Source organism: Drosophila persimilis, unplaced genomic scaffold (assembly GCF_003286085.1).
Source record: "Drosophila persimilis strain 14011-0111.01,24,50 unplaced genomic scaffold, DperRS2 tig00000653-arrow-arrow-pilon, whole genome shotgun sequence".
Taxonomy (NCBI): Eukaryota; Metazoa; Arthropoda; class Insecta; order Diptera; family Drosophilidae; genus Drosophila; species Drosophila persimilis.
The window spans coordinates 887,272-914,878 of NW_020825330.1; the positions used below are offsets into that span (position 1 = coordinate 887,272).

Below are 27,607 nucleotides of genomic sequence, written 5' to 3' on the forward strand. Positions count from 1 at the left end.
GGGATATCTTCCTTAAACTTCCGAGGGGTGGGGGGTTCAGCGTGATATTTCTGGATTTACCGCTGCCACACATTTAATTCCAATTTTCAAATTATGAATTGGGTATTTTTGTTTCTTGTTTTTGTTTAATCTATAATCCCGATATGCATAGCCGAAAATACCCCCGCACGTTGGCATGTTGCACGCACCACACAAATGCGTGCATTTTGCATTTTAAATGCACTTAACCGCAGCATCCACTACCCCCACTTAGCCTCCCAATGGGGCAGCGGCAATGGGCAATGGGGGCGTGGTTTGAGTTTTCAGTTTTCGGAATGGGAATTTAAATCGGAATGGGCATGGGAGCGTGGGGGCGTGGGGCGTGGGGCGTGCGGCGTGGGCATGGAACTTGTGTAACCGGGGAAGGGACCCACTGTTATCAAACCCACTTACCAAAAGCACCCAGAGCCCAGAGGCTGTCCTGTCGCTTATCGAACAGCAAATGCAACATGAAACCACAAAATCTGTTGCGGTTATTTAAAATCACGTTTAAATACGAAAGTGCAGCCAGTCCCGGATCCCGGATCCCGGAGCCTGGAGCCCGGAGAACGAAGCCCGGTCCAGGGGACCCGCATAAAAATCAACTTTTTAATGGCCGAAAGGAAAATGATTACGTACACGCCGCGTTGGCCCAAAAGCTGCATAACTTTTTCCCTAAATGGCAGCCAGACAGGGGCAGGGCAGGGCAGGGCAGGGCAGGGCAGGGGCTTCGGTCTGGGGTCTGGGGTCTGACTCTCTACAAAATCACATAATAATTTGTATAAATATTTGCATTATTTGCACAAGTTGACATTTTTGTTGCTGGTTTTTGTTTCGTACTCTCGTACTCGTACATATTTTTCGCAGTCTGCTGAAACTCTTTCAGCTTTTCATTTCAGTTTTTCTACTGTTTTTGTGTGTTATTTTGTTTTGTTCTCAGCTGCTGTGCATCGAGGGATTTGCCAATGGAAAATTATGACTTAAATTAATACATTTCAAATGGAATTTATTTCAGCAGCAGCAACAGCAGCAGCATCAAAAGCAGATGCTGCCCTTTTTTCAGAGGGCTGAGATCTATAGATGCCCTACAAATGCAGGAAGACGGGTGTAAAGAGTCGAAGGGGCATTTGATGCTCTTCTGATTCTCTCCGTACAAATGCACCTTAAAGTTTCTTTCGTCTATGGGTTCGGTTCGTCTGCAAGTTCTCTCTACTGTGATCGCTCGAAGGGGTATCCCGTTGCACTCCTGCACTCCTGATGACTGCTGACTAATTAGCCAGGCCCGTCCTCGCCAGGGCAAGGCCCAGTCCATCAGCAAACTCAATCCCAACTTTGGCTGACTTTCAATCAATCAAATGGAATGGTGCGGGGCGGGGCGGTGCTGGGCTGGGCTGGCCAAACTGATTTGCGGTGAGTTCTGCACGAAGTTATGCTGCTGCTTCCACCAGCAGCCGAGGGAAGTGGCTGACCACTGCATCAGGACGGGGCTAACCTGACATATATTGGCAGGCAGGCAGCAGAAGGGAGGCTGGAAACTGGCAACGAGAGCAACCACAGAGATTCTGAATCGGTACTCTGTATCGGATGCGAAGCCTATATTAACCTATATATAGTAAATTTGTCCTTTACTTCATTCGGCACCACCAGGTGGCACTCTGCTCTTAGACCTCCATTAATGGCACTCCACACTCCACACTCCACACTCCCCTCCCTCGCAGCTTGTGTCTGAGAGGCATATGAGTTTTCCCACCTCTGCGATATGGAGGGTATAGCCCTGGAACAGGGTATCGTCTAGTCTCTCATCTTGGGCCACAGGAAGTGGCCTTTTTTCCGATGCCATAAATACTGGACTGCCGCTGTACAGCATTTACGTTATACATATACTTTTTTACACCATTTCATTTCATTTTTCGCATTCATATGCAGATGCGATTGCAGTTGGCCATTTGGCCATTTTTTTTACCATTTCATTTCGACTATTGGTCATTTTGGTGATTATTTTTAATATATTGGCCATTGGCCATTGACCGATATGGGGATGGGGATGGGGGACAGGGACTGTAGACAGGGACAAAAGACAACATCGATCATCGGAGGGGCAGTCGGATTCGGAGACCGGGGCAAGAGAGAGGACTGGGGGAAAATATTGCAATTTGACAAACAGACAAATTCGTTTATATTCATTGCTGAAGGGTTAATGATAGGGCAGAGTCGTTGGCCCAAGCAATACCCTGTAGCTCAATCGCGAAATGGAGATGATAGATGACATATTGATTGAATATTGATAGACCTCCAAGCAGAACAAGCTCTATGATAGTGCTTTTTAGGGTATCTTTTAGATAACCATATGGCTCTGATGACTCTAATAAATCATTCCCTCGCTTAAGTAATCCCTCAGGTAATGGGCACAAGATATTCATGTGTATCATTCAAGTGATTTGGGCATCGGTTTATTGATGACTAAAGAAAAGATTCTCCATTCCCAGATCTTCTACTAAAAAGATACGATACGTTCTACGAATAAATAGTTTGGCTATTTCCACCAGATACCTTCCAGTTGAGACTTCCACGGGAGATTATCATTTCTAGTTCTATACAAACCAGAAACAGAAGCAGATGAGCAGAGCCAAACAGCCTTTGGGCTTATTGAACGCAAATTCCATGACTGGTTATGCTAATGCCCCCAAGAGCTGCCCCCCCACAGGGCCGCACAGTTGATGGGATGTATGGCACATGGGGTCTGCGCTCTAATGCTGCAGTTGGGTTATCGCTGTTGTCCACACAACACTAATTAAATTATGGAAATTAAATTGAATTGAGCATATTTGTTGTTTGCAGTTCATAAATTTCCCCCCCACCCGAGCTAAAATGTCCAAAGCAGGGCCTGCCCCTGCCCCCCTCTGCATGCATGTAAATCATTTTACAACAAAATGCATAGCACAGCAGCAGTAGGACAGCACTACAGTACAGTAGTACAACAGCAGCAGCAACACACTTAATTATGACATCATTAATTTTTAATAATGACAATTTTGCGACAATAAATCACTTAACTAACACAAATGCACAGCGGCGAGTGGTGAGCGGCGAGCGGCGAGCGGCGTATGGTGAGTGGAGGGAGAGTGGCGAGTGTGTGTGTGTGTGGGGGCGAATGCCAGGGTTGCCAGCGATATGCATGAAATTAGTAAACTTTAAACAATGCACACCACACAGAGACACAGAGCCACACAGACAGGCAAATGGGCTGGCAGAGAGTTGACCGAGGGTTGGGGGCGGGGGGCATAAGCAAATAAACAGATTGACTGTCCCCACAGCCTTGTCCTGGCATTGAGTGATGGCGGCCCAACACACGAGAGAGGAGGATGTTGTCCATGGTCCATGGTCCATGGTCCATGGCTGTCGCTGTTGCTGTTGGGAGTGTGTGGGGGAGGAAGATGGAGAATCGACTGGACTGGCTTCACTGGGATGAATTTAATTAATCTCGCTACCGTCAGTTGCACACAATTGCAATTAACTTGCAACACTCGCATAATTACAGGCGACCTCATGTTTTGCTACTTATCAGCATCAACATTGACCCAACAACAGCAGCAACAGCCAGGAGCCACATTGGAGCTCCCTTATGGACCCATCGGATACCCTGAATGCCGGTAACATTATGGCGGAAGCAAAGAATCTTTAAATTCTATGATACGAGTGGCGCGTAGCGAGTAATTAGAATGGCGAGTACAAAGTGGCGGCGAGTGCCAGAGTGGTTTGGATGAATGAACAAATCCATATTTCAGATCAGATTGAATCCAAGCTAATCTATTATTTCTGCATGCCGTCGGTCGCTTTTGGTCAATGGGTATAACATGCGACAAGCTTTCTCTGACACATGAACTTTCTCTCTCCCTCTCTCGCTCTGTTTCTCTCTGTGTGTGTGTAGTGGTTGGCTCATTGGTCATTTGGTTGCAGCTCTCGGTCGGTGTTAGCGGTTGCTCGTCATCGTCATCATCAACGTTGTTGGTGCCAGTGTTGGTCAGCGCCTGATTGCAAATGTTGTTGCAGCATCAGAATGGGAAGGGGTGGGGTCGGCGGTAGGGGGTCGGGTGCTATTTGTTAATGCCTGTAGAGCACAAAGCTGCTGCTGCTGCCTTGTGGTCGAGTGAGGCACCTGCCGCAGAGTTTCCACCTCCAAATGCCACATGCCACATGCCTCCACTCATTCTTCGCCCACCCCATTCCCCCAGCCTTATTGCTGATGTCGCTGCAAATTAACATTTTGTAACGCGTTTCGGTTGCTGCCGTGTTTTCATTTCACACTTTCCCTCAGATACTCCACCTATCTGGATGTGTAGTTGTGTATCTGTGTGTTTGTGACATGCATTTGACACAGGAACAGGACACGGCAATTGCCTAACACCACCCCGTCCCTCTCCCTCTCCCTCTCCCACTCGCTCTCCATCTCCCTCCACACTTCAGAGCCAACCACAGACAGAGTCCTGTGGCAAATTTGTTGTATTTGCGCTTGATTGCCAAATCAAATATTTGCTGTACTCCGAGTCCGAGGGCATGACCGATGGGGTGGGGCTTGGATTTTGGATATGGGATTTGGGATTGGCTTCCATTTCACACATAAATATATCAGACAATTCCGAGTGGAAAAACCCCAGACAGAGAGACGAGAGAGGTAGGAAGAGAGGGGCGGACATTTTTGGATTTTAATTTGCCCGAAAAACTGTTTAATTCGGGCAAACAAATTCTTGTTTTTTTTTTTGTGGATGTGAATCGCTGATTGTTGGGTAAATTTGATTATAGTTGATTTATTGTTTGTAAAACCCTTTCACACACAAACAGTAAAAAGCAGAGGCAAATATTTTGTGGCCCGCGAAGCTATACGATAGAAAAAATAATGGCAGAACAGATCATTTATTGAACGGTTAAACCCTAAAATGTTTACCTCTCTGTAGGATCCAATAGAAGAATACGAGAGAGAGGGAAAGAGTCGTTCGAGTCCCCCGATTTCGAGGAACTCCACCGAAAAATCCTATATGCATAACGGTAAAGGTAAAGATAAAGCATACAGTACATACTAGAATAATTAACTATAATGGTATTTAAATACATTTATCACATAGTGAAAAACCAACCAAAAACCAAAAAACAAAAAACAAAAAAACAAAAACTAAATGCTTTGTATGTTTAAAGATTTAAGTAGCAAAAACCAAGGCAAGAAAACACCAAGTGTGTAGTGTAATAAAAGCAAAATAATATATGAAAAATGGAAAATATATACACAAATAAAAATACTTAAGATCAAACACAGTGCATAAAGGATATATCGTACATGTATGTATTTATTGTAAATCCCCAGCCCCCAGCTTGCCCCCTTCCGCTTCCCCATCCCCGGCCCACCCCTTGTTGTGTATTGAATCCCCCGTCGAATATAGTGTATAAAAAGATTTGCAAGCCACAAATTATATATATATAATTATACATGTATACCCATAGAAATGTATTGTATATGAAGACAACAAATATACGGGAATATATATAGTACATATACCATCAAAAACTGTGCCTCTGTGCCTCTCTTTCTCCTCAGAAACAGCAACAGCAACAGCCATAGCCATGGCCATGGGCTAATCCCCGGCCCGAGAGGAAATTACCTGTAACAGCATAACAATTACTTATTTCCGAAAGCCTTCTCCGCTCCATTTTAATGACAATGCCCAAGGAGGCTACGGCTACGGCTACGGCTACGGCTATGGAGGGAGGAGGGGTGAGGGGTGAGCACACACACTCCCACGTTAGAAGGGACGTCCCCTGTAAGAAAGAAAAAAACTAATTTCCGCCACGCCCACCATGGAACAATAAAGCTGCCGCTGTTTGTCGTCCTCGTCGTCATAAGAGGGGCCCCAACACACAAGAAGAAGAATATCAAACAAAATTAGAAGTAAAACCAAACAAAAAAAGCAGTTGGCAGGCGACTGGGGTATACCCTGGAAAATATATATGATGTATCAGATGCAGCATACGAGAAGTACGAGTGTAAGTATTTTCGGGGCCCAAAGTATTTCCATGCCATGCCATTACCCATTAGATTAGATGGCAAATTTAATCAAGGATCTGCCCTCCGAATCGTATGTGAATTTGATTGCTAATTGCTATGGTCACTTATGGCTTTCAGCTTTCGGCTTTCGGCTTTTAGCTTCAGCTTAACGATCCATTGGACATCCACCTGTTCCACATCGGAATGTAATCAAACCCAAACAACATTTTATTTAATAGTTTGCCGCTGGAGAGGAGAGATCACGAAGGGCGCTAGAGCGCGGAGAGCGCGGAGAGAATAAATAAATATAATAATAAGATGATAAAATGGATTTTCGTGTTGGCCAAGTTTATGTGTCGTTGCCATTGTTGTTGCTGTTCTCCCCCGATAAAAATCTCTTTCATTTCCCATTTGAATTTGTGCTGTGTGCCCTGTGCCGTGCGCCGTTCGGGCATGGCATATGTTCGGGATGGGGTCCATGGACGCATCTTATCGAGGCATAAAAAAACAACCAACGAGAAAGCAGGAGCAACGAAATAAATGCCGGATATCCTGGTTCTGGTTCGGAGCTTGCCCTCCACCCTGCAGGACACAGGATACACGGCAGCAGGCAAGAGGCAAGAGGCAAGAGGCAAGAGGCAGGAGGCAGTGTTAATAGGCGGGCGACAACAGCAACAAATTTGTTAAACAAACGACAGCCAGCCCCCAGCCACTGCGTCTCCTTAAGAGCCTGAGCCGATGCGGCTCTCTGAGTCTTGGCTTTAATAGATTTGGCGGATTCTTTTTGGCTGGGTTCAATGGCCATTCCCCTTGGCTATTGATTTTTTTTTTTGTTCTGTTCTGTTTTTGTTTCTGTTTCCGTTTTCGATTCGGACTAGGCGTCTGTTCTGCTCTGCTCCGTTCTGTTCAATTCCGTTCCGGTTTCTTCTAATTTGTGGCCGCGACTGCTGCCGTTTTCAATTTCATGGGCAAACACAAAGAGGCAGCAGCCAGGGCCAGAGCCAGAGCCAGAACCAGAACCAGAGCACCGCCTGATGATGACGTTCGCAGACGTTTCACTTCTCCTCCGCCGCAATCGGATTACACATGCAAAACCAAAAAAGGAAACCAGCCCCCAAACCTGAAGAAAAACCCCCGAAAAACAAACAAACACAAACGAAACGTGGCCGGGCGACTGCATTTTCAATTTCGATACTAAAAAGCGCCACAGAATCAAATCGAACACACAGGAAAAGCAAACGGAAAGCGGAGAACGGATGACGGTGGAAAAGTCACACCCATAGATACCCTCTACCACTGGGATCACACTTCCACAAGAGATCCAGGCAGATCTTCCCAGACTGGGCGTGTGGGCCACATTCCGAAACTGGTTTATTTAAGGGGACCTTCGCTCGTCTGCCACAAAACGCATGTACCCGCATGTGGCAGGGCCTGCTTCGATGCAGCTCCCCTGTCGGCTGTCAGAAGCGTGGCCAGCAAATTGGAAATATGAAAACTGCAAACTGGGAAACGAATCAACAAACCGATCGGCCGGACAAGCGTGCGACAAGGCCCCAAGCCCCGAAACGAAACGAATCGAACAGGGGCTCTCTCTGGTCGGACTCTGGAAGGTGGCTTCGGAAGCCGGATGTTAACGGCCAGCAGCTGTAGGTGCAGCAGGATGCAAGGACTACTGGCGCAGGGACAGGGCCGGCAGACGGTACCCCCCAAAACAAAATTAAATTAAAATATGCAGACCAAAAACCGCGCGTTTTGAATTTTCGCGCGTTTTTTGGGGTTACGATTTTTGCATAAATTCAGATGGTGCCCCATGGCCCATGACCCCATACTCTGTACTCCGTACTCCGTACTCCGTACTGCGTACTCTGCGCTGTAGCATCAGCCATCATCGAAGCGAGAGAGCCATGTATCATCAAAATATGCAAATCTGGAATGCCGTTGCTGCTGCCACGTGAACTGGGACTCAAAATCGTACTCACGGATACTCGCGGATGCTCGGACATTCGGACTCGCCTTCTGCTCTCGATTTCGATTTGGGCCGTAACGGCTGCATGCCTGCATGGGGGCTGGGGGTCGGGGGTCTGGTAGCAGTAAATAAGGCCGTGTCAGAGGAGTAGAAGGCGGAGTCTCTGGTCCCTGTCCCCGGTACCCGGTCAGAAGTCATTGCCTTTGGGGGCTGGGAATTTATACTTATGCATGTCGTATCGGTCACGTTCCCTGCTAATCAGGGGCGTAAGCTGCCCTTAATGCTGTGAAAGGGATAGGGACATTCCCCCCACATCTGAAATGCTCAAGGACATAGCATCGGACATGCTACCGGATGGATGCGGTAAGGTCAGGTATGGTAGGCACTCGTACTATTCATTTGAGCCGTTTAGCTATTCGATTTTTATTCAATATCATTCTATTCGATTGTCTGTTGTTTTGTATAGTTTTCCCAGCTCTGTACCGCAAATACAATTTCCCATAGCCTTGCCCATTTGCTGCTGCTTGCCCCTCTATGCATTTATGGATGGTCCTACGATTTATGCACATGTTCGATGCAGTCGTTTCGATACAGTTGAAGCGCCCAGGGTTAAAGGCAACCTAAGGGGCATGTGGCAAAACGATTTATGCGCTGCCAGATAGAAATCGATTGGGGATCTCTCTCTCTCTCTCTCTATCTGTCTCTCTCTCTATCTGTCTCTCTCTCTGTCTCTCGCTGGTTCCTGGCTCCTGAACCGACACCGACACGCCACAGCCAAGGGGGCAGGCGGTGAGTGTTTAGATTGAATGTAAACTGCACTTATGACAATGAACAGGTGACCCGAGCACCACCCACACGCCTGCCACGCCGTGGGGCAAGACTCTAGAGCCAGAGTAAGGAAACGAATATCGGTTCCTGCACAATACAGTGGGCAAGCCATGGCTGGAATGGATTGAGTTCCCCATCTATATCGCCATAGACCTATTGGGTTGATCCTTTGGATCCTTGAATCCCTTTGCCCATTTTTTTGCCAAGCTTTATCGTCATCTGTCCCACTGTGCACTACGGACACCTCTTTCACCTCACAAAGTGGGGTCTTAGCAGTGCAGCGACCTTCCCAACTTTTGCGAAATATTCACATGCTTTCCACCACTGACCCCTGACCCCCACGACCCAAACTCTGCCACCATTCAGGAGCCACCAGGAGGAGCGAAAGAGGAGTCTCTGGCTGCAGCAATTTCTATTTCTTTTTATGATTTATGGTGCTGAAATATTAGTTTTGCTTATTTCATATAGACGATGGCGATGGCGATGGCGATGGCCCAGGTCTCAGTCGCTGTCGCTGTCGCTGTCCCTGTCTCTGTCCGTGCCCCTGGTGCTGCCCCCGCTATCTGTGCCTGGGACGGGGTGGGGAGTGGAGTAAGAGCAGGTTCCCAAAGACCAGAACCAGGAACCGGGAACCAGAACCGCTCTATTCCCTGAGTAGCACGTCTGAGTTGCATAGCTCATTTTGTGCTCGGCAGGCGAGCGTTTATAATAATCGTAGACGGGGTACTTGCCACCTGGCACCTGCCAGAAGCCGCATGCTCCATGCCACCTGCCCACCGGCTGTCTCTCACTGCTTCGCTACGGCATGGGTATGGATATGGGTATTCCTGTGGTTCGGTCTCTTTCAGATGCCAAATGAAATTGTTTCGATCGAACCTCGTTTCCATCTTGCAACTGTTGCAAAAATCAATCCCTCATGTACGGGTGCGTGCGTGCTGCGTGCTGCGTGCTGCACGTGGATGCAGGAGCAGAGTCCTTGTCCTTGTGTTGAATGTGTTAATAAATTGCCACTTGCAGCTATTTTGCAGCAAAATGGCAAATTGGCTTTTATGCAATTGGCAATCGATGGCTTCAATTTCGATGCCGCAAAGTCACTTGGAATCCTTGTCTCACTTCAATCCATGCCACGATCCATACTCCCCCCCCGTTCGGGGGTTCAAGTGTTTGCCATAAAATTTGATTATGACCTTTGCCAGGAGATGTTCTAGTGTGTGTGTGTGTGTGTGTGTGTGTGTGTGTGTGTGTGTGTGTAGGAAACTCCTCCGTCAGTCATATGTAAATTGACACTGTCAATGGCAGAGGAAAGGCCTCAAAATGTTGCACGACGATGGAGTGCCTCCCAAACGAGTAATGATGGCACCGTGATCACGACACGTCGTGATTGCTAGAGAGCGAGAGAGCCACATTCATGTAGACGGAACTGCTACTACACCGAGATTTAAGTATTTAAGCCAACAGATGTGTCATTAATATGAAAATAATTGATTTAAACATGTAATTTGTCATATCAACGACTATGCATGCCTTAATCATGCCCAAGCAATGTATGCAGTTGTCTCTGCAATCTTGCGACTAAGAAGGCTCTCGACTCTCGACAGGCAGGCAGCGGTCTGCGGTCAGAGACGAAGGATAGCCTGGAATAGAACTGAAACCATCAAGCAGCGTGTAGGTATTATAGAGTCTTTGCTACTACTCAATCTCTTTAAAACCCTTTCTTATTTCTGTAATCTTAGGAGCTCTTATACGTTACGGACGACACCATTTGTGGCATCTCCTTTTGAGTTCGTGGTTGCGACTCCCCAGGAACGTTCATCTCTAGCTTTCGTTTCACGGGTTTGCACCTTCCCCCAAGTTGCATGTCAAATGTCGCTTTGAGCATTTCTTTGGCAGGCGAAATTTTTCTTTTCCTTCTGCTGCTGTTGTTGTGCTCGCTCCGTGTTTTGTGTTTCGCATTTTGTGTGGCGGCTCATTAAAAACGCCAAAAGTTTAAGGCCTACTAAACACCTCATCCCCACAACACCCCAATGTCAACACGCACAAAGGAGCAGAGCAGAGACGAGACGAGACGGTTGGATAAGGACGGGAATGGGAATGGAGATGGGGATGGGTGACGGGTACGGGTGACGGGGGGCCGGCTCTGTGGGGTTGTTATGCGTTTGCTGGAGCAGTTAACATATTCATTTTGTCACACCTCGAAATATGAGCAAAGACAACGGCAGAGGCGGAGGCGGAGGCGGAACATGGAACGGGGAGGGACCGAAACCGAAGAAGGACCCGCACCTCGAAAGGAGTAGGGGCTTCTTGGGGGAGCTGGGTGCGTGTCAATAGGTTGATGTGTTTATTTGCCTGCTCTGCCCCTGCTCCCTTCTATAATCAATGTGCTTTTGGGCCTGGCACGGGGCACAGGGCTGCATTTGGAATCAAATCGAACAGGGAGTGGATGGTGGTGGGCCGAGAGATCTTTCTCCCCAAGACTTTCTCTGGGGACTTGCTGTTAAAGCCAAATCGAACTTAAGCCCTGATCGCGTTGGGAATGAAATTTAATTTTATGACTCATTATTTTACACACGCACAGAGGCAGTGGAACAGCTCATAGGGGCGGAGACGGGGGTTCCTGGAAGGTGAAAAACAGAATAAAGAACTTGACGACGGAGCACATAAATATCGCCTGGGGGCCTCGCCGTTAAATGAGCTCCGTGAGACATTCGCCGTTCCGCCTTCTTAGACACCTCTTAGCCTTAACCCCAGTCTGCCTGTTTATTTGGCTTATTTATTCGGCCCTTGCTGCCTGACTGCCTGACTGCCTGCCAGTCGTTTCATGCACACTTTTACTTTTACTTTTACTTGCCATTCAATTGTCGAATGGATGGAGGATTGCCCGCTCGCCTGTGTGCGCCTCGTGTGCGCGGCTCTTGACGTCGCGTCGTCGCGTGGGAAGACCCGTAAGAGACCCACCCACCCAGAGGTCTCCCCATAGAATCAGCGGAGAGTCATGTCTATTTAAATCGAAGCGAAATCAATTTCGGGATTCGCGTTTTATGCACAAAGCACACATAAAATGCTCGCATGAAGAGAGTCTTAACCGTGCCCCACCTTCCCATACATCCCAGCGGGGAAAGTGGAGCGGGGGTGGGTGGTTTCAGTGGCTGCTGATGCATTCACATTTGAGCACATTGTTGACAATTGAAATGTTTGTGTGCCCTGGTGTTTAAACGGTTGACAGAGGCGTAGCCCCCACATTTTCCGCAGACTTATAAACAGTCTGCGAAAGGTATCGGTATGGGTGATATTTTGGGTTTATAGCAAATACATCGTTTGTCCTACGATATGTGGAACAACATTGTGTCATCTTCCTCTAATCGCCGTGATTCGTCGCTGCCTTTGGACTGTGTGCTTGAATATGTCATGCCTTTGCTGTCTCGTCTTTCCACCAATACTCTTACGCGCATGCAGAGAGACACTATGGTTATCTCGCTCTAGTCCAGGGTGGCAACACCACGAGACACGCTTGTTTTGCTCTGTGTGTGTGTGTGTCCGCAAAAGCAGAACAGGAATACGAACAAAGCAGATAGAATGAGAAGACGAAAAAGAAATGCTGCAAAGCCGGGCCGAAAACACAATGTACGGTCTAAAGGTCATTCTCTTTTATTAGTTTCATATTGATATCATCAGGCACATCATTAGTCGATCTCTCGAATGAATTTAAGGTGCTTCCCCTCGAGGTGCACGACGCCCACGTAGTATTGACACTCATAGTAGTAGTAATCCTCATAGCAATTGCACAACACAAGGTCAAGATTGCCGTCCAATGACACCAGGTTGCCGCGTAGAATGGTGTCGTATGATATGTAAGCCTCCACTGCACGGCCCAAGTATTTATGAAGATCCCAGAACGCCATCGGCAGAGAAAAACGGCTCCTGGTGACCCAGCGGGGAATGCCCGGCAATACGGTGTATAGCTGTACATAATCCAATATAAAATCATCCACTTTGACACCAGACTCTGAAAACCCAGCCGACTCTGGAATTCCAGTAGATTTTTCCATTCCGCCGACGGCATGTACCTTTCCGACAGATTCTTTAGTTGCAGCTGCTGCTTTTTTCATGTCATCAGAATTCTCCATTGTAAGGGATTCTATTATTTCATTTGCTAACTAACTAAATGTATATAATAAATATCAGAACTGTTTGCAAATTTCAGTTATATATAAGTACCTTATTTTCTGGACCAAAAAGCTTCGCAAATTTCTCTCAAAAGCCGTACTGTACTGAGAAAAAAAAACCTGATGTCCCGCTTATGAATTTTGCCAGCTGTCAACTCACACAAACTCACTAAAAACTCACATGTATACATGTTTAACTGTAGTCATCTCCCTCTAACCAATTTGTAAGGGCGACGGCATCTATTGCTGTGTGCAAGGCAAGGCATATTATAAAAATGGTAAGGCCTTGGCTTCCCTGCTTTCTTTCATTTTACTATCAACTATCGTAAGGGAGCATAGAATTATATGTTCGACATGCAGGATAGGCAGATACTTTTAGATTCCTAGGGAATACACGAAATTTCATTTTCAGGGGTTCAGCAGCCAATTGTCAGAGTGTATCGGCATTTGGTGACGTTGTCCTGAGCACCGATAGTGAGTATAATTCGTCCGTTTCGTTTGCCACCTCGTTGACTTGCACCTTGGCCTTGGGCAGGGCAATATTTTGTACAGTAGTGTGTCTATATGAACATCGCTTAGAATAGCCATTCTGCTTATTTACGTTTTGGTAAAGAACTAGGAAAAAGAATACAATTTTTGATTGAAAGAAATCGAAGTTTTGTTCAAAAAAATTACGTATACGTATGAATGTGTAAGGTCTGATTTCCTTCAACTCTGGGGCTGCCCCCCTCAGACTAAGCCTCTGACCGCATCAGATGCTCCTCCACCTGCCTGGTACTCACGTGTGGTAGTGCCTACCCCCGCCGCCCTCTGCAGCGACAGCCACTGAGTGTGTGCTTGTGTGCTCTGTGCAAAAAATAATCGTATTTCCGATTTGCGATTTGCGATTTGTGATTAGCGTGCGATAAACATTCACCGTTTTACTCCGCCTTTGTTCGCGCTCTTTATGCTGCCACCGATTCCTCCCTACCCCGCACCAAGACGGATGTATCCTCTCAAGCCAGAATTTCAGGTACTTATCCCCGGGAATGCCCTTCCATTCCATTCCATTCGCCGACGCGCAGTCGAGCATAAATATTGCACGTTGACTTCAAGTGAATTGGAAACTTTTATTTATTCGCATTTTTGTGCGACCTGAGCCCTATACCCCTGCAATGGGTTCTACAAATATTCACAGACAAGTCCGTCGATTCCAGATCTAAGCTTGTGCCAATGGGATTTCTTACATGATCGATCCGCAAGGGTATTTGAAGACAGCTTTTCTTTCGTTTTTTGTTTGCATTTCACTCCGATTGTTCGACTTTCGTTTATGTGGCGATAAAAGTGTTTCCCTCAATGGCTTTCCCCTTCCCGGCCCGGCCCTGCCGTGCCCTGCCCCTGACCGAACGATGACGACTTGAATTTTCAATTAAAAAAAAAAACAAAAAAAAAAGAAGAAACTTTGCAGCCGCAGTGAGGGGGACATTTCTGAATGGTTATTCATAAGCACGCTACAGCTACCCGGCCCGGCCATGAATCAATTCAGAAAGTCCAAAGTCCAATGGGTTCTATGGGTGTACGGGGGAAAGGGAATGCCAAGGGGAAGGTGGGGCGAAACGGGAAGCGCTGGGGCAAGTGACAGTCATTGTAGCAGAAATTATTCTGCTGAAATTTTATCAGTATTCTCTTGAACTTTGTGCCCCTGCCACCCGGCAGCACAAGGGCTTGTGGCTAGGGCTGGGTGCGTGATTCCCCCAGAAATGGCTCGATGTTCACGGTGATCCGTCCGGGGATCAGGCTGCTAAAAATGGAGGTTATCATACATCACACTTGTGCTCCTTCCACAGACAGTACGCCTCGGATCTCGTGAGTCACGCCACCATCTCGAGGATGCTCAAATGGTTTCATGTTGCTGACGGAGGCGGCAACATTATCGCCAGCAACATTATTCATTATCGGTCTACCCGTCCGCCATGCAGCCCTCCTTCCGCCGGTCAACCCGTTGGCCGTTTCCAGTCGGTGACACTGCAACAGATACTCGTACTTCTTCTCTGCCTCAAGGAAGTTTTGGCTGGCTTCCTTCCTAGGGAAGAACTCAGCCTCCCGACCTAACAACCTACCAGCAACCTCCTGAAAGTCAAAGCTCTGGACAAACTTTTGTGTGCCCTGAAAAAATAGTCATAAAAGAAAAGGAAAGACATGGCGCAACAGTCAACAGGAAACAGCCAAGAAAGGCCGGGGTCCAGCCATCGTCCCAGATTCGACTTGTGTGTCCTGGCACTCAAATCAGGCAGAAGGATTCAATGAAATGGCGAATATACTACATATGTATGCGGAATTTGATAGATTCTTTCCATGAAATTACGTCATTAAATAGTAGCTGAAATGTTACTTGGAATACGCTTGCAATCATTCAAGGGGTAACAAAGACTCGACTTCCCCCGGACACCGAATGTGGCAGCAGTTGGATTTTCCTAGCCTTAAATATTTTGCATTTATGCAACATGGCGATGTCTAGCAACAACAAGAAAACCTTCGCTTCCAAATGGAGAGCAGCTTTTCCTTCTCTGAGAAAACTTGAAACTCTTGTTCCGGGTGCGCTTTTTGCTTTCGCCCTGTGACTGCACCAGCACCTGCGACTGTCCCTGTGTCCCCTATAGATACACATACAAATATACCTTCTAATTCGCGTTCGAGCCTAAGCTTCATTTCAATCGTTGAGGATGATCGTTAATCCAGCAGATTGCCGAATCTGGATCAGATCGGATTATTATTATAGGCAGAAGGAACAACTGAAATTGAAACGCCTTCCGCGCGCTTACCCATCCTCTTTCTCTCTCTTTGTCTCACACACTCTTCCTTTTGCAGTGGCGGAGGGAAAACCAGATAAGCCTACGAACGAGCGTCACTCCTCGCATTGCAGTTGCAGTTTCAGCACCAGCAATACCTTGCCAATGCTGAGGACCATCCACTCTCTCTCGGCGCTCAGAAGATTAAGCGCTAGAAAGAGATAGATTCATGCATACGGCTAGCGGATGGTCCTCAAAAGAGAGCAGATGTGCTAAAAACGTCACCTTATTACTGAATTCATCTTGAGCAGTTTTCTTCGTCACCGAGTACTTTATAACTGTAGTATCTCTCTCTTTCTTTCCCTTAAAGACTACTGCTTGTCTTTATTCTACAAATTCCCGACAAATACATGCATAATTACTTGCGTTATAATCATTATGACATCGATAAGCGTTGGGCGATGTGGGGCTGAGTTTTGCATCTGCTTCGTCGGGGTTTTTCAAATGGGTGGTTTTGGAAATGCCAGAACTGGAGAACCGTATAGCCGTATAACTGGCTGTGGCGTTGGGCCAACGGCAAAATGTCTGGGAATAATTATCAATGCATATGCATATCTATGAAAACAGTCATAAGTGACTAGAGTTGAGTAGTAGAGTAGACTAGAGACAAGACTAGAATTTCACTCACTCGAGCTACTTTCCAGTCGACGAATGTTATTCGCACACTTTATGGCCTGATAACAGAAAACTGCAACGAAATTAACAGCAATCTGCTGTTCATACAAACATACATACTCGTATAAGCATGTACGGGAATATATATATATATACGTATACGTATTTATGTGCGAGTACTTATGTGTGTATTGAATGTAGAATGAATACGTAGCTGAATAATTATTGTACGAGCAATGGAAGGCAGCAGGCAGCTGGAAGCGAGACCTGGTGCTGGAACTGGAAGTCGCCGTGGGAAGCCAATCTGGAACGGGTTTTCCCTGGCACACAGCTGAAATCAATGAGTATCGATCGTGCTAATCGGCTGATCAATGCGGCAAGGGGCGATCTGTGGAAATGCCAAGCTTCAGGCGGCCACCGGCCACCGGCCAGCGGGTTGGGGGCTGGGGGTCACAGCACGAGGCCGTCGCACCGCTCAGCCGAGCAAATCGCATCGCGATATGATAGCCACTAGTCGATCATCAGCATCCGAGGCGGCAGCTAGTATAAACAGCAACAGAACAACATCGCCAGAACAAACAGTAGAACAGTAAAGTCTCAACGAAAATCGAAAATGCTGCGTCTCCACGGAACTGGGATGCTGCTGGTGCTCCTGCTGCTGGCACTGCAGGCTTTCGCCCAGCGTTGGGAAAGTAAGTGATTGGGTGGGCCTGTACGGATGATCCTACTCTACTAAACTTTGCTTGCACCTCCATTGTCCAGGGACAATGACTCACTTTGGGAACTGCCACACGGCGGACTATGGCCGTGGCACATGCGTCGATCCCGGCAACTGTGACTTCTACGATGTGGACAAGTTGGATGCCTCCAGCAAGCGACAATGCTACTCCCGGCAGAGACCCGATTTGGTAAGTTACATGGTTATATATGGATACCACGATGGTATAGATATACATATGTATGACGTCCTCCTACATTCAGGTATGCTGTCCGCGAGAGAGCAACATCATACCCGCTCTGGGGATACGCATCAACAACAGGAACAATAGCAACAACAACATCGGAAGCACCACAACCACGGAGCGACCCTTGCTGAGACTGCAGGCAGCCCCCCCACCGAATACATTGCCGCCGCGACCACCCACCAGCCCGGATCAGTTGCCCCAGTATCCATACTGCGGCACGGCCTTCGCTTCCCGAGTGTTTGGCGGCTCCGTTGCGGGCATCCTCGAGTTCCCCTGGACGACACTGCTGGAGTACTCCGAGGAGGGCGGCAATAAGAGCTATGTATGCGGGGCTGCATTCATTGCCCAGCGCTGGCTGGTGACGGCCGCCCACTGCACTCACGTGTTCTTCATGGGCCCCGGCCGGCGGCTGACGGGCGCCCGGCTGGGCGAATGGAACAAGGCCACCGATCCTGACTGCATAACGATCTTGAACGGTAGGCGGGAGTGCGCGCCCCCCCATATCCGGGTGAGCATCGATCGCATCCTGCCGCACGAGCAGTTCTCCGTCAAGAATCTGACCAACGACATCGCCCTGCTGCGCCTGGCCAGGCCCGTCAATTGGTTGCAGATGCAGCACTTGGAGCCCGTCTGCTTGCCGCCGGGACGCGGGCCACTGGCCAACCAGTTGGTGGGCTCCGCCGTCGACGTCTCCGGCTGGGGACGCACGGAAAACAGCGAGTCGAGCAACTTCAAACGGAAGGCCATGCTCATTGTGCAGCCCCTCGACCAGTGCCAGGCGGCCTTCAGCAAGGACGGCCAAGTGCTGAACGAGAGCCAGCTGTGTGCCAGCGGCGGCATTGGCGTTGACTCCTGCAACGGCGACTCCGGCGGACCGCTCACCGTCGAGGCCAGCACACCGCAGCGGGATCGCTTCGTCTATCTCGCGGGAGTCGTCTCGTTCGGGCGCGAGGAGTGCGGCCAGACGGAGTTCTCCGGCGTCTACACGAGGATCAGCAGCCACATGGACTGGATCGAGCAGACCATTCGAGCGAATCGCATTTAGTTCTTCCTGGGGCTTCCCTCAGGCTATACTCGTATATTTTCTTCTGTTTTTTTCTGTGTTGTTGTCTATCTGCTAAATTCCGTGCGACGTCATGGTGTCATCGCTCACGTCACTGCTTTCCGCCCGGGGCAATTTGTCAAACATGTTGTGTGTCGGCCTCCCCATATCGGGCCGGGCCGGATCGGATCGCAATCTAACCGTAGATTAAATTTCTTTGCTCATGACACGCAAAAGTATATTGATGGCTCACACAATGTACACTATGGGACTGGGCACTGGGACAGCACACACACCACACAGACGTGCGGGACTTACCCAACAAGCCGAGGGAGAGAGGGATGCCTCTGAGTTCGCCATGAGATCTTGATCGGTGGCAAGCTCCATGAGTTGTGTAGAATGTACACCAAAATGAAATTAATATTAAATTACCACAAAATAAGATTTGGATTTCATTCCTCTAAATTCTTCTAAAACTCTAAGACATTATCACTTTCCCTATACTTATGTATGTATATGTATACAAAAGCGAACTACAGTCAAGGAAAGTCCTCTTATTGAGCTTTCATGCTTTTGATTCAAAGATGATTCCTTAGTTGTGGTTTAGTTTTTAATTTCATTTAACATGCAGTACAAATTAAGCTATCTTTTAGCGATTGATAATGATGATTCCATTTAATGGAGGCTCTAAAATTTCCACACAATGTACTCGTATCGTGTCGTATCTTTACCTCGATTTTAGTTTATTGTGCGTTGAATGTACGTACGTGTGTATATTTAGCGACTATTTCGTAACCAGCTACGAATAAATAACGTAATAAATACCGGAATAAACCTATGCAACTACTTCTAAGAGCGGGGGCAATAAATTAGCTTACAAATAACTCAAAAAAAAGTTTAAATTAATAACAATAGACAAGGAGATTTTGTGGTTGGCGTTGGGGTCCTCCCTCTCAGGTGCTGCGGCCAAAGATCAGTGCTCGGCGACAGCGGTCCCGGTGGTCCCGCATCTTGCCGGCGGGACAAGGCCGCGGAAGTTTCCGCGAGACGAGCAGCTGGCTGTGGAGGGTGCGGCTGTGCGGATTGAAGAAGATCAGGCGGCGGGCCTCCGTGGTCCGGTCGTTCTGCGCCAGGATGAGGCAGAGGATCAGCACAGCTGTGAGCAAGAGACGTTGCAGCTTCATTTCTCGGCGAGATTTGATTGAACTTTCCAATAGGCTTTATTCGAAGTTTGGTCGTACTTCTGTGTTTTTTTTTTGTGGGATTTTTTGAAGGCACGCGCGGTTGCTGGCTTGGAGATTGTTACGCTAGCGCACCGCTTTTATGACTGGGCGCGTTTCCCGATGTTGCGCCTGTCGATATTCAGTGTCGATAGCCCAAGACGGCGACCGCCGCACACAAATCGATAAGATAAGCACCTCTAAAGGCATTCCACAACCCACCGATAAGATAGCCCCTGCTGGCAGTGCGGCTCCAGGCCGTTTATTCCCCATTGGAATATACAAATATCTATTGTACGAGTATGTCGGCCCATTGCTATATAAAAACATTGTGTACGGTCTGGGCTTCGGGTCTTTGGACTGGGCTCTCGGTCTCTCGGTCGCTCCGTCTCTGTCTCTGTAGACTTCCAAGTGGTGCCCCTGGTGGCTATTTTCGTCCCTTACCCATCTCTCGCACGATGACGAAGTCGCTCGACGCACATTCCGCTGCCATGTGTCGCTGTTCGGCAGAAGTTGGCTGGGGCTGTTAGGACTTCGTCATGCGGTGGATCACTGCGGTGTCTCCGCCCCTCTTATCAGTGACGCCTGCCATCCGGTCTGAAGAAAATGAAAACGATTCCCCGATGCCAACCCCATTCCTCAGCCTGAAGTTATGCCATGCCATTCAGTTGTTGAATGAATGTAGAATGTAGAATGTCGACCAGTTGTCTCGGTCCTCTACAACACGACGCTCTGATGTACGAGCATGTATAGTATGTACCTCTGGATAGCATTTTGCACGCTTGTGAAATGAGAGGTTTTCATTCACTAATTGTCTCCGAGTGTTTGACATGCCGATAAGGTCGTTTGATGAATCCGATTCGAAGCCGAATCACCTGCACGCTGATGAAACAGTCACTAGCAGTCAGTCCACCCCCCCACCCCATTCGATTACATGTTCAGCCGCAGCCGCAGTCCCAGCCCCAGCCCCATCCCCAGCCCCGCCCCTACCTCTGACGTAGCATGTCCAATAATGCGTCGGGGTCCAAAGTTTCATGCGGATCTAGTCGTCGGCTTGTCGGAGGGTAGGGTTTTGGCCTGACTTTTTTTTGGCACGTTCAAGTGATCGATAGAGCGGGCCGGGCCTGTCGCTAGTCCGCCGGCAGTTACACCACACTCACACACTGATTAGATCGTAACTTCTGGTAGATTCGGATTCGATTTCGACAACCTTCCGCGTAAATTCGGTTTACGATCCTAGACAAATGCCTGAGATATGTTTGTCGAGTAGATCCCCCATTTACTCCGAAACGGACCATTATTATTACAAAGAAAAGTTTATTTGTTTCACATTCTGTGTAAATGTGGTCCAAAAGCGGAGTTAATTTGACTAAAATTCGGAGTAGATTTTGATAAATTTCGGAGTAAATTTGAATTAAGTTTAGAGTTCTTTTTTTTTAGATTCTGAGTAAAATTTGCTGGACTTCGGAGAAAATTTGGTCTAAGGCAACGTTTTAAGTTCCGAGTAGATTTTCGAACATTTCGGAGTCAATTTTGGTCTAAGTTCTGAGATTGTTTTTTTTTAAATTGGGAACAAATTTCTGCCAAATTTACTCCATTTTGACTAAATTCAGTTTTAATATATATTTCAATATTTTTCGGAATCACAAGAAGTAATTTAAGAAAAGGCGGAGACGATTTTCTTTGACTTCGTAAAATAGATTCTGAATTTGCTTGGAGTAAGTCCTACAAATTTCGAATGCATGAATGCTCTTTCGATGGTCTCACCCTTCATCTCATCCTTCTCATCGTTTCGAATCTCCCCATCGGCCATTTGGGGACACTGGACTCGAGGAGGAGAAGGAACTCTCAGATAAAACGGCATGCAGCCATTATACATATGCGGAAGGCGTTTAAGTCAAGTCGGCATTATAATTGGAAAATCAAATATTTCCGATTCCACTTAAGAAGCTGATATCATTGACACCTTTAGACCAGCCCCAGAACATGCCAGTGTCGAAAGCCGAGGCCTGGAAAGCCCATGCGTAATGGGTTTTTAATTGATAAGATAGAGGGACGGGACTCTAAAGCGATGAGAGAGTTCATGAAACTGCCATCGAATTCCGATGTCATCCAAGAGAATGGTGAATGATATGCAAATTTATGCATCACACTTGTGTCCACAATCGTCCATGGAATGCACAACAATGGGAGGGGGCGGGTTTGATATTTCCAGAATTGCGTTTGCGATGCATCGATGCTTTGTGTGAATTTATCTGTAATTAACTGGCAGCAATTGCAGTGCCACGACGAGACGACGAGTGGCAGCCGCAGCCGCAGCCGAATTCCAATCCACAATTCACAAAAATTAAATTAAAACCACAAAAAAAAAAAAATAAGACACACACTCTGGGTTTTATTCAAGTATAGATATTTGTATTTATTATTATATATGTTGTAGTAAGTATGTGTATTTTGGTTGTAAAATAGGGCGAATTCTAGAGCGAGTGCGAGGCAGATAAATAACATAAATAAATAGAGCACGAATAATGCTGTTGTTTTGAGAGAGTTGGAGATTCGTTTCGATGGATTGGTTTGGTTTTGATTTTGATTTTGGTTTTGGTTGGGTTTTGTTTCATTTTGGGCGCTTTCACTGGCTCTTTCCCCTTCTCAGCAGCGCACGCCATCTGCAAGACAGAGACAGAAATAATAGATACGAAAGCACTTTTTCGAGTAGTAATCTGAAAGCGGTTGGCGCTCGACAGGTTGACGGGTTGACATCTTCGCGTCGATTCCATGACCGGCAATAGCGAGGCAATGACGCACTCGACGGCTTCGTATACGTAATATTCACCTGCATTGTACGAAATGATGCGACGACAATTGCCGCGATGATCGTGCATGTGACACTGCGGGCAGGGCTTCTCCATGCCATGCGTGGCCAAGATCTGTCCGCGATGGATGCCATTGGGGGCCAAGAAGATCACGCGACGCGACTCGCTACCCGCCGGGGCACAAAACACGATCACCGCGAGCAGACAGACCGAATACAGGAGCAGCTGATGGACGTTGCAGCGTTGCAGCGACATATCGACCTCGTTCTGGGGGAATCTCCGAGAGATAGCGAATCCGAATGCGAATCCGAATGACGAGAACGAGAAGGAAAACGAGACAAAAGTGAATTGATTTGAGCCAACCGTAGCAATCCTCTAACTGGCGTGCTCTAATGCCGGCAGTTAACTGATTATATATGATTCGGAGGTAGCACTTCTTAAGTGCGGTTCGCTTGTCTTTTTCGTTTTCATTGAATTGATAAAACCCCAACAGGGTGCTCCTTCAGACCCCAAACCCCAGCCACCCACCACTGCCATACCTTGTGGGAGCCTCACTCGCCCGGACACCCTGTAAGCGCTTTTGGGCGAATCTTATCTGGCCGAACAGTGCTCCGTCCTCCCTGTCATTTGCAATCTGTGTAATTGAGTGTTTCACCAGACCCACACCCACACCCACACCCACACCAATTCCCTCCGAAGATACAGATACAGATACAGATAAGTCTAAGACCAGTTGCCGACTGCTATATTAGACCGTGCGCGGGAGGTGATAATATCACACTATCGTTAGCCTGTCAGCCCGTCAACTAGTCAGCCCCCCCGCCTAATGCATTTGCATAGGACGTGGCCCGAGACGCGACTAGGTCGCCTTAACCCACTCAAAGCAGAGGATTTTTATGGGTTAATATCTGCGGGGATTTTTTCTTGCTTTCTGGGAATTCTCGAAGCCATCAAATGAATAATACAAAAAAAAATCCAACATTAAAATGCATTAATAAAATAAAGAAGATTTAGAGAAAGAAAAAGTAACTCAAGATTTGTAAAAAATAAAATATAATATTAAAAATTAATAAGATTAATTCATAATTCATGAAGAAAAAATGTAAAAAAAAAAAAATTCATCACAAATCAAAGTTTCATAGAATAAAACCCCGAAGATTTGAACGTCATAGATTGTTATTTTTAAAACTGAGTAAGTGAATGGGTTAATTGGTTCGCTATTTTTGTCTTAAAGATCCGAAGGAGGAGATACTGAAGCTACTAGATACTGAAGCTACTAGATACTGGCAATTGGTGCGATTCGCGGGGCCAATTTCGTTTGGCATTTTAGCCAGGTAACGCTCGTGAGCCATGCGAAATTCTGTATAATTCGGTGGGGCGCGACCACGCGACTCCACACACAATCGACAGCGATTAGGGGGCAGACGTTGCTCGTCGCATGGCCTGATGGCTGATGGTCTTCCCCACTCACGCTGCTGTCTCCCAGGTGGAAGACGATGACGGCCTCAACGTCACGGTTCAATATATTACGGCATACGGCAAACGGCCTTTTGCCGTCTTTATCGGAGGTACCTGAAATTTCCCGAAAATATGACTGCAAAACCCATCGTTGCCGTTTCGGTGGGGTATGGTAGGGCCCCATTAATAGCCAGATGAGTCAGACGACGGGACGGTATTCCATTATCTGTTGTCGAGTTGTATCTTGTGGGTCGTAATGTATCTTCCTATCTGGGGCACTTTTTCACGTCCCGTATCTGCCATAATTTCATCATAATTGCACGTGATGTGACGCAGCTGGCGGCGCCTCCGCTTCTGGGGTCAAGGTCCGTGGAGTGGAGTAAGTGGAGTGGATCCCCTCTATGGGTCGCTCAACCTAGGGTAATTTTAATGTTCATTACAGTCTCCACACAAGTTCCGGCATACTTTTGGGCGGCTCCCTGTTTATTGGGGTCTTATCTGTATCTTTGTTTATGAAAGCGGCTTGTATTGGGTTTTCATTTCTTTTCACTTTAATCTCTACACAAAACAAAAACAATAAAAATAAGGCGTAGACATCACTGATTTGGGCATGGGCCTAGACAATCTGCAAGCGAAAGATTCGATTCGATTCAACCTATCTACTGTCCAGTACCCTCAAGGAAGACACTCACCCTCCGACAGCGGCCATGATGATCGTGCATGTACCCTCGATGGCAGTTGCCCCGTCCCACATCGAAGAGCATGCCCTTGCCGAGCCTGTCCGTCGCATTCTTGCCCGCCTGGAGGGTCTGGTTCTCTTTCAGCTGGTTAAAGTATATCACCCGACCCGCTCCGTCCCCGGGCAGGGGCAGTCGGAGCAGGAACAGCAGGAGCACGAGCACCCCGGCCGGCAGCAGTAGAAGTCGCATCTCGTTCCAAATGCCTCTATTGGACTGAGCGCCCAACTCGCGACCGAGCGCCATGTGCCGTGTGCCGTGCGCCATGCCCCGGCGATCCAGAGCTTATCAGCTCTGATTAGGGTCTACTGCCCACTCTCTGGCTATCACGTTGCTACAGAATATCATCATCCAACTCATTTGTGGCATGCCATTGGGCGGCGATGGTAAAAGAATTGTTGATGATACCTTTTGAATACTCTACCTCCCACAACTGCGATCAAAATACATGCCTGCACTTTGAATGACAAGCATATGGACCTATAGATTATACTCGTTGTGGGACACTCGTTGCAAGATAATTGATCTCGGGTATCTTTGTGAGATACTCGCTATGAGATACTAGTTGTGGAATACTCGTTATGGTTTCCTCGTTATAAAGAACCTTTGTATAGGAAATTCTAGGAAATTTCAAGTGCTGCTTTATGCTTACAAATTTCATGGAATGGAATGGAATTCTATTCTTTTCTAGAACCAGTGTTGATTAACTTATTGATGTTGTTTTATATATATTGCATTTTTTATTCATCTAGTGTACATCTTTATCGACTTACATCACAAGGAGGAACTCTAGTTTTTTTTTTCTACTTTTTTCCATACTCTCTCTTTCTTCTCACATTTTCCATCTCTTTTTTGTGGACGACCTTCTTCCGTGCTTTCCTTTTTCTAGCGTGCTGTGGCGCCCGGCGCCGCACGATAGACACAATTATCGGGATCGACCGTAATGAGTTCTGTTTGATTAGAGGAAGGTTCCGTTCCGGATTAGCTGTATCGGATCAGGGGTGAATCCTTTTCTTCGACTTACCCTGGGCCACATCCTTGATGCAGCTGCGCTGCGGTCGTCTGCCGCGCGACTGTCGCCCGTGGCTGTGACGGAGCTTCTCCTCCCGCTGCTCCTCCTCCTCAGAGGTGGAGACGGCAGCCGCTGCCGCCGCCTCCTGATGGCGCCTCCGTGTCGTGACCTGCACGGCACTCTGGGCACTCTCCGAACGCTCCTGGAGGATGTTCTCGCTGGACGAGTGTTTTGGCGGCCTGCGGCGGCGCTGTCGCATCCGGCTGAAGCTCTCCTCCCGGATGACCAGGGTACCCGCCTTGCTGGTCCGCAGATAGTAGCGCGGCGCCCTCTCCACGTCCTGCTCCTGGGCGTACTCCGGCGATGAGTGGCGCCCACGCGAGAGGCTGAACCGCTCCAGAATGGAGCTGTGGGAGCGCCGGTAGCGCCGCTTCTCTCGCGGCCCTGACGACGACGAGTTCGCCGTGGTGGTGGTCATGGTGGTCGTGGATGTGGACGGCGGCGTTGGATACACGGGTAGCTCCACCTCCACCTCCTCCTCCTCCTCCTCCTCCTCCTCCTCGACGAGCGGCTTGGGGGACTCCAGGAATCGGACGCCCCGCAGCGAGCTGGAGCGACGGGAGCTGCCGCTGCCCCAGCCACTGCCACTGCCGGGCTCCCAGTTGGGCAGCTCGTGGGTGTTGATCTCAATGCAACTGCCTCTGGCCGTGTGAGAATGCTCCCGGCTCCTGCTCCTGCTCGGACTGGGCGTGGCCTCGGCGATATGCAGGCCATTGAAGTCGCGTGCCAGGCAGCCGCTCAGATTCGAGGTGGCCGATCTCTTGCGGCGGATCCTCTGCAGCTCTCGCTGTCCCTGTGGCAGATCGGTGGATCGATAGGTCTGCTCGCTGCCGCTGTGGGCGTCGACTAGAAGGGCGCCCGTGTGGTCGTACAGCAGGATGCGTGGCAGGGCGATGTTGCTGCAACTGCGGGAGGTGCTCAGCTCCCAGTTCCAGTGCGGGGGCTTGCGTAACTGGAGGCTGAGCAGATTGGCCAGCGGATCGGCATCGGCCTCCTCTGCCTGTTCCTGCTCCTCATCTGGGGACTGGGACTGGGACTGGGACATCCCAAGGCATGGACTGGAACTCTCTCGAGAGGGGGATGCGGATACGTCTAGGGGTCTTCCTTCCACCTGTTGGCTGTCTGTTGCCTGTTTGATCTTCCGCTGGCTCTGATCTTCGCTTCTTCGTTGCTTCGCTGCTTCGTTGCTTCGTTGCTTCTTTTGGTTGGCCTCTGGCCAATTTATTGTTTATCCCAATTATGTGTTCACAGTGGACACTCGATGGGTGGATCAGTCTTTTTTTTGGGGGGGGGGGCACTATTTTGGCACTTGATTTTGTTTTTCTTTTTTGGAGTTTTTAAGTTTTGGCTTTTGTTTTTTGAAGAATTTCAAATTCGAATTTTGTTTTCCTTTTATATTGGGCTGTACTTTTCTCGCTTGTTTTGTGTGTGTGTTCTTTTTATGTGGATTTCACTGTCCTCCTGCCCACGCTTTCAATTATTTTTGGCTTTTTCCTTGCATTCACTCACTTGGCTTCGTTCTCTTTCATATTCCTCCCTCCATCTATTTTTAGGTGGAATCGCTCCCTGATCTAGATGATCGCAGCTCCCATTCCCAGTTCCCAGTTGACGCCCCTGCCCCTGCCCCTGCCCCTGCCACTGCCCCTGCCTTACGCCCCACAGGCCTCCACCAAGTGACATTTAAGTGCGTGCCACTGTGCCACTTTTCGCTGCCGCACAACGCGGACCAAAACAGAGAATTCTGTTGACTCTCTCTCTCTCGCTCTCGCACTCTCTCTCTTTCTTATGCGGGTATGTGACGTCCGTCTCGCTCTTTTCTGTGTGCCCTGCGATCAGCTGCGATCGCTG

The 27,607-nt window shown here is 48.1% G+C and overlaps 5 protein-coding genes across 5 annotated transcripts; 1 reads left to right on the top strand and 4 right to left on the bottom strand.

Moving 5' to 3' along the window:
* The first annotated feature begins 16,965 nt into the window (after nt 1-16,965).
* Nucleotides 16,966-18,688, top strand: LOC6597863 (serine protease easter). The gene is made up of 3 exons (XM_002023020.2): nt 16,966-17,144; nt 17,215-17,360; nt 17,434-18,688. Exons 1-3 carry the CDS (start codon nt 17,066-17,068, stop codon nt 18,460-18,462), a joined length of 1,254 nt encoding a protein of 417 aa, XP_002023056.1. The 5' UTR covers nt 16,966-17,065; the 3' UTR covers nt 18,463-18,688.
* Nucleotides 18,689-18,704: 16 nt separating this feature from the next.
* On the bottom strand, nt 18,705-19,747 carry LOC6597862. The gene has a single exon (XM_026991184.1). It carries the CDS (start codon nt 19,641-19,643, stop codon nt 19,413-19,415), a length of 231 nt encoding a protein of 76 aa, XP_026846985.1. The 5' UTR covers nt 19,644-19,747; the 3' UTR covers nt 18,705-19,412.
* Nucleotides 19,748-22,114: 2,367 nt separating this feature from the next.
* On the bottom strand, nt 22,115-23,040 carry LOC6597861. The gene is made up of 3 exons (XM_002023018.2): nt 23,032-23,040; nt 22,513-22,759; nt 22,115-22,345 (listed from the first exon to the last, which is right to left on the bottom strand). Exons 2-3 carry the CDS (start codon nt 22,745-22,747, stop codon nt 22,329-22,331), a joined length of 252 nt encoding a protein of 83 aa, XP_002023054.1. The 5' UTR covers nt 22,748-22,759; nt 23,032-23,040; the 3' UTR covers nt 22,115-22,328.
* Nucleotides 23,041-24,455: 1,415 nt separating this feature from the next.
* On the bottom strand, nt 24,456-24,886 carry LOC6597860. Its single transcript, XM_002023017.2, has 2 exons — nt 24,643-24,886; nt 24,456-24,575 (listed from the first exon to the last, which is right to left on the bottom strand). The coding sequence occupies exons 1-2, from the start codon at nt 24,877-24,879 to the stop codon at nt 24,567-24,569; spliced, it is 246 nt and encodes an 81-aa protein (XP_002023053.2). The 5' UTR covers nt 24,880-24,886; the 3' UTR covers nt 24,456-24,566.
* Nucleotides 24,887-25,572: 686 nt separating this feature from the next.
* On the bottom strand, nt 25,573-27,082 carry LOC113566266. The gene is made up of 2 exons (XM_026991168.1): nt 25,712-27,082; nt 25,573-25,637 (listed from the first exon to the last, which is right to left on the bottom strand). Exons 1-2 carry the CDS (start codon nt 26,802-26,804, stop codon nt 25,573-25,575), a joined length of 1,158 nt encoding a protein of 385 aa, XP_026846969.1. The 5' UTR covers nt 26,805-27,082.
* Between the last annotated feature and the right edge of the window lie 525 nt (nt 27,083-27,607).

What these genes read in the sequence shown, in the direction of transcription:
- LOC6597863 (XM_002023020.2), top strand. Translation starts at nt 17,066, where the DNA reads ATGCTGCGTCTCCACGGAACTGGGATGCTGCTGGTGCTCCTGCTGCTG. An exon ending in TTTCGCCCAGCGTTGGGAAA is followed by an intron (nt 17,145 to 17,214) that starts GTAAGTGATTGG and finishes TCCATTGTCCAG; the next exon opens with GGACAATGACTCACTTTGGG. An exon ending in CCCGGCAGAGACCCGATTTG is followed by an intron (nt 17,361 to 17,433) that starts GTAAGTTACATG and finishes TCCTACATTCAG; the next exon opens with GTATGCTGTCCGCGAGAGAG.
- LOC113566266 (XM_026991168.1), bottom strand. Translation starts at nt 26,804, where the DNA reads ATGTCCCAGTCCCAGTCCCAGTCCCCAGATGAGGAGCAGGAACAGGCA. An exon ending in CATCAAGGATGTGGCCCAGG is followed by an intron (nt 25,638 to 25,711) that starts GTAAGTCGAAGA and finishes CTAATCAAACAG; the next exon opens with AACTCATTACGGTCGATCCC.
- LOC6597862 (XM_026991184.1), bottom strand. Translation starts at nt 19,643, where the DNA reads ATGAAGCTGCAACGTCTCTTGCTCACAGCTGTGCTGATCCTCTGCCTC.
- LOC6597861 (XM_002023018.2), bottom strand. Translation starts at nt 22,747, where the DNA reads ATGTCGCTGCAACGCTGCAACGTCCATCAGCTGCTCCTGTATTCGGTC.
- LOC6597860 (XM_002023017.2), bottom strand. Translation starts at nt 24,879, where the DNA reads ATGCGACTTCTACTGCTGCCGGCCGGGGTGCTCGTGCTCCTGCTGTTC.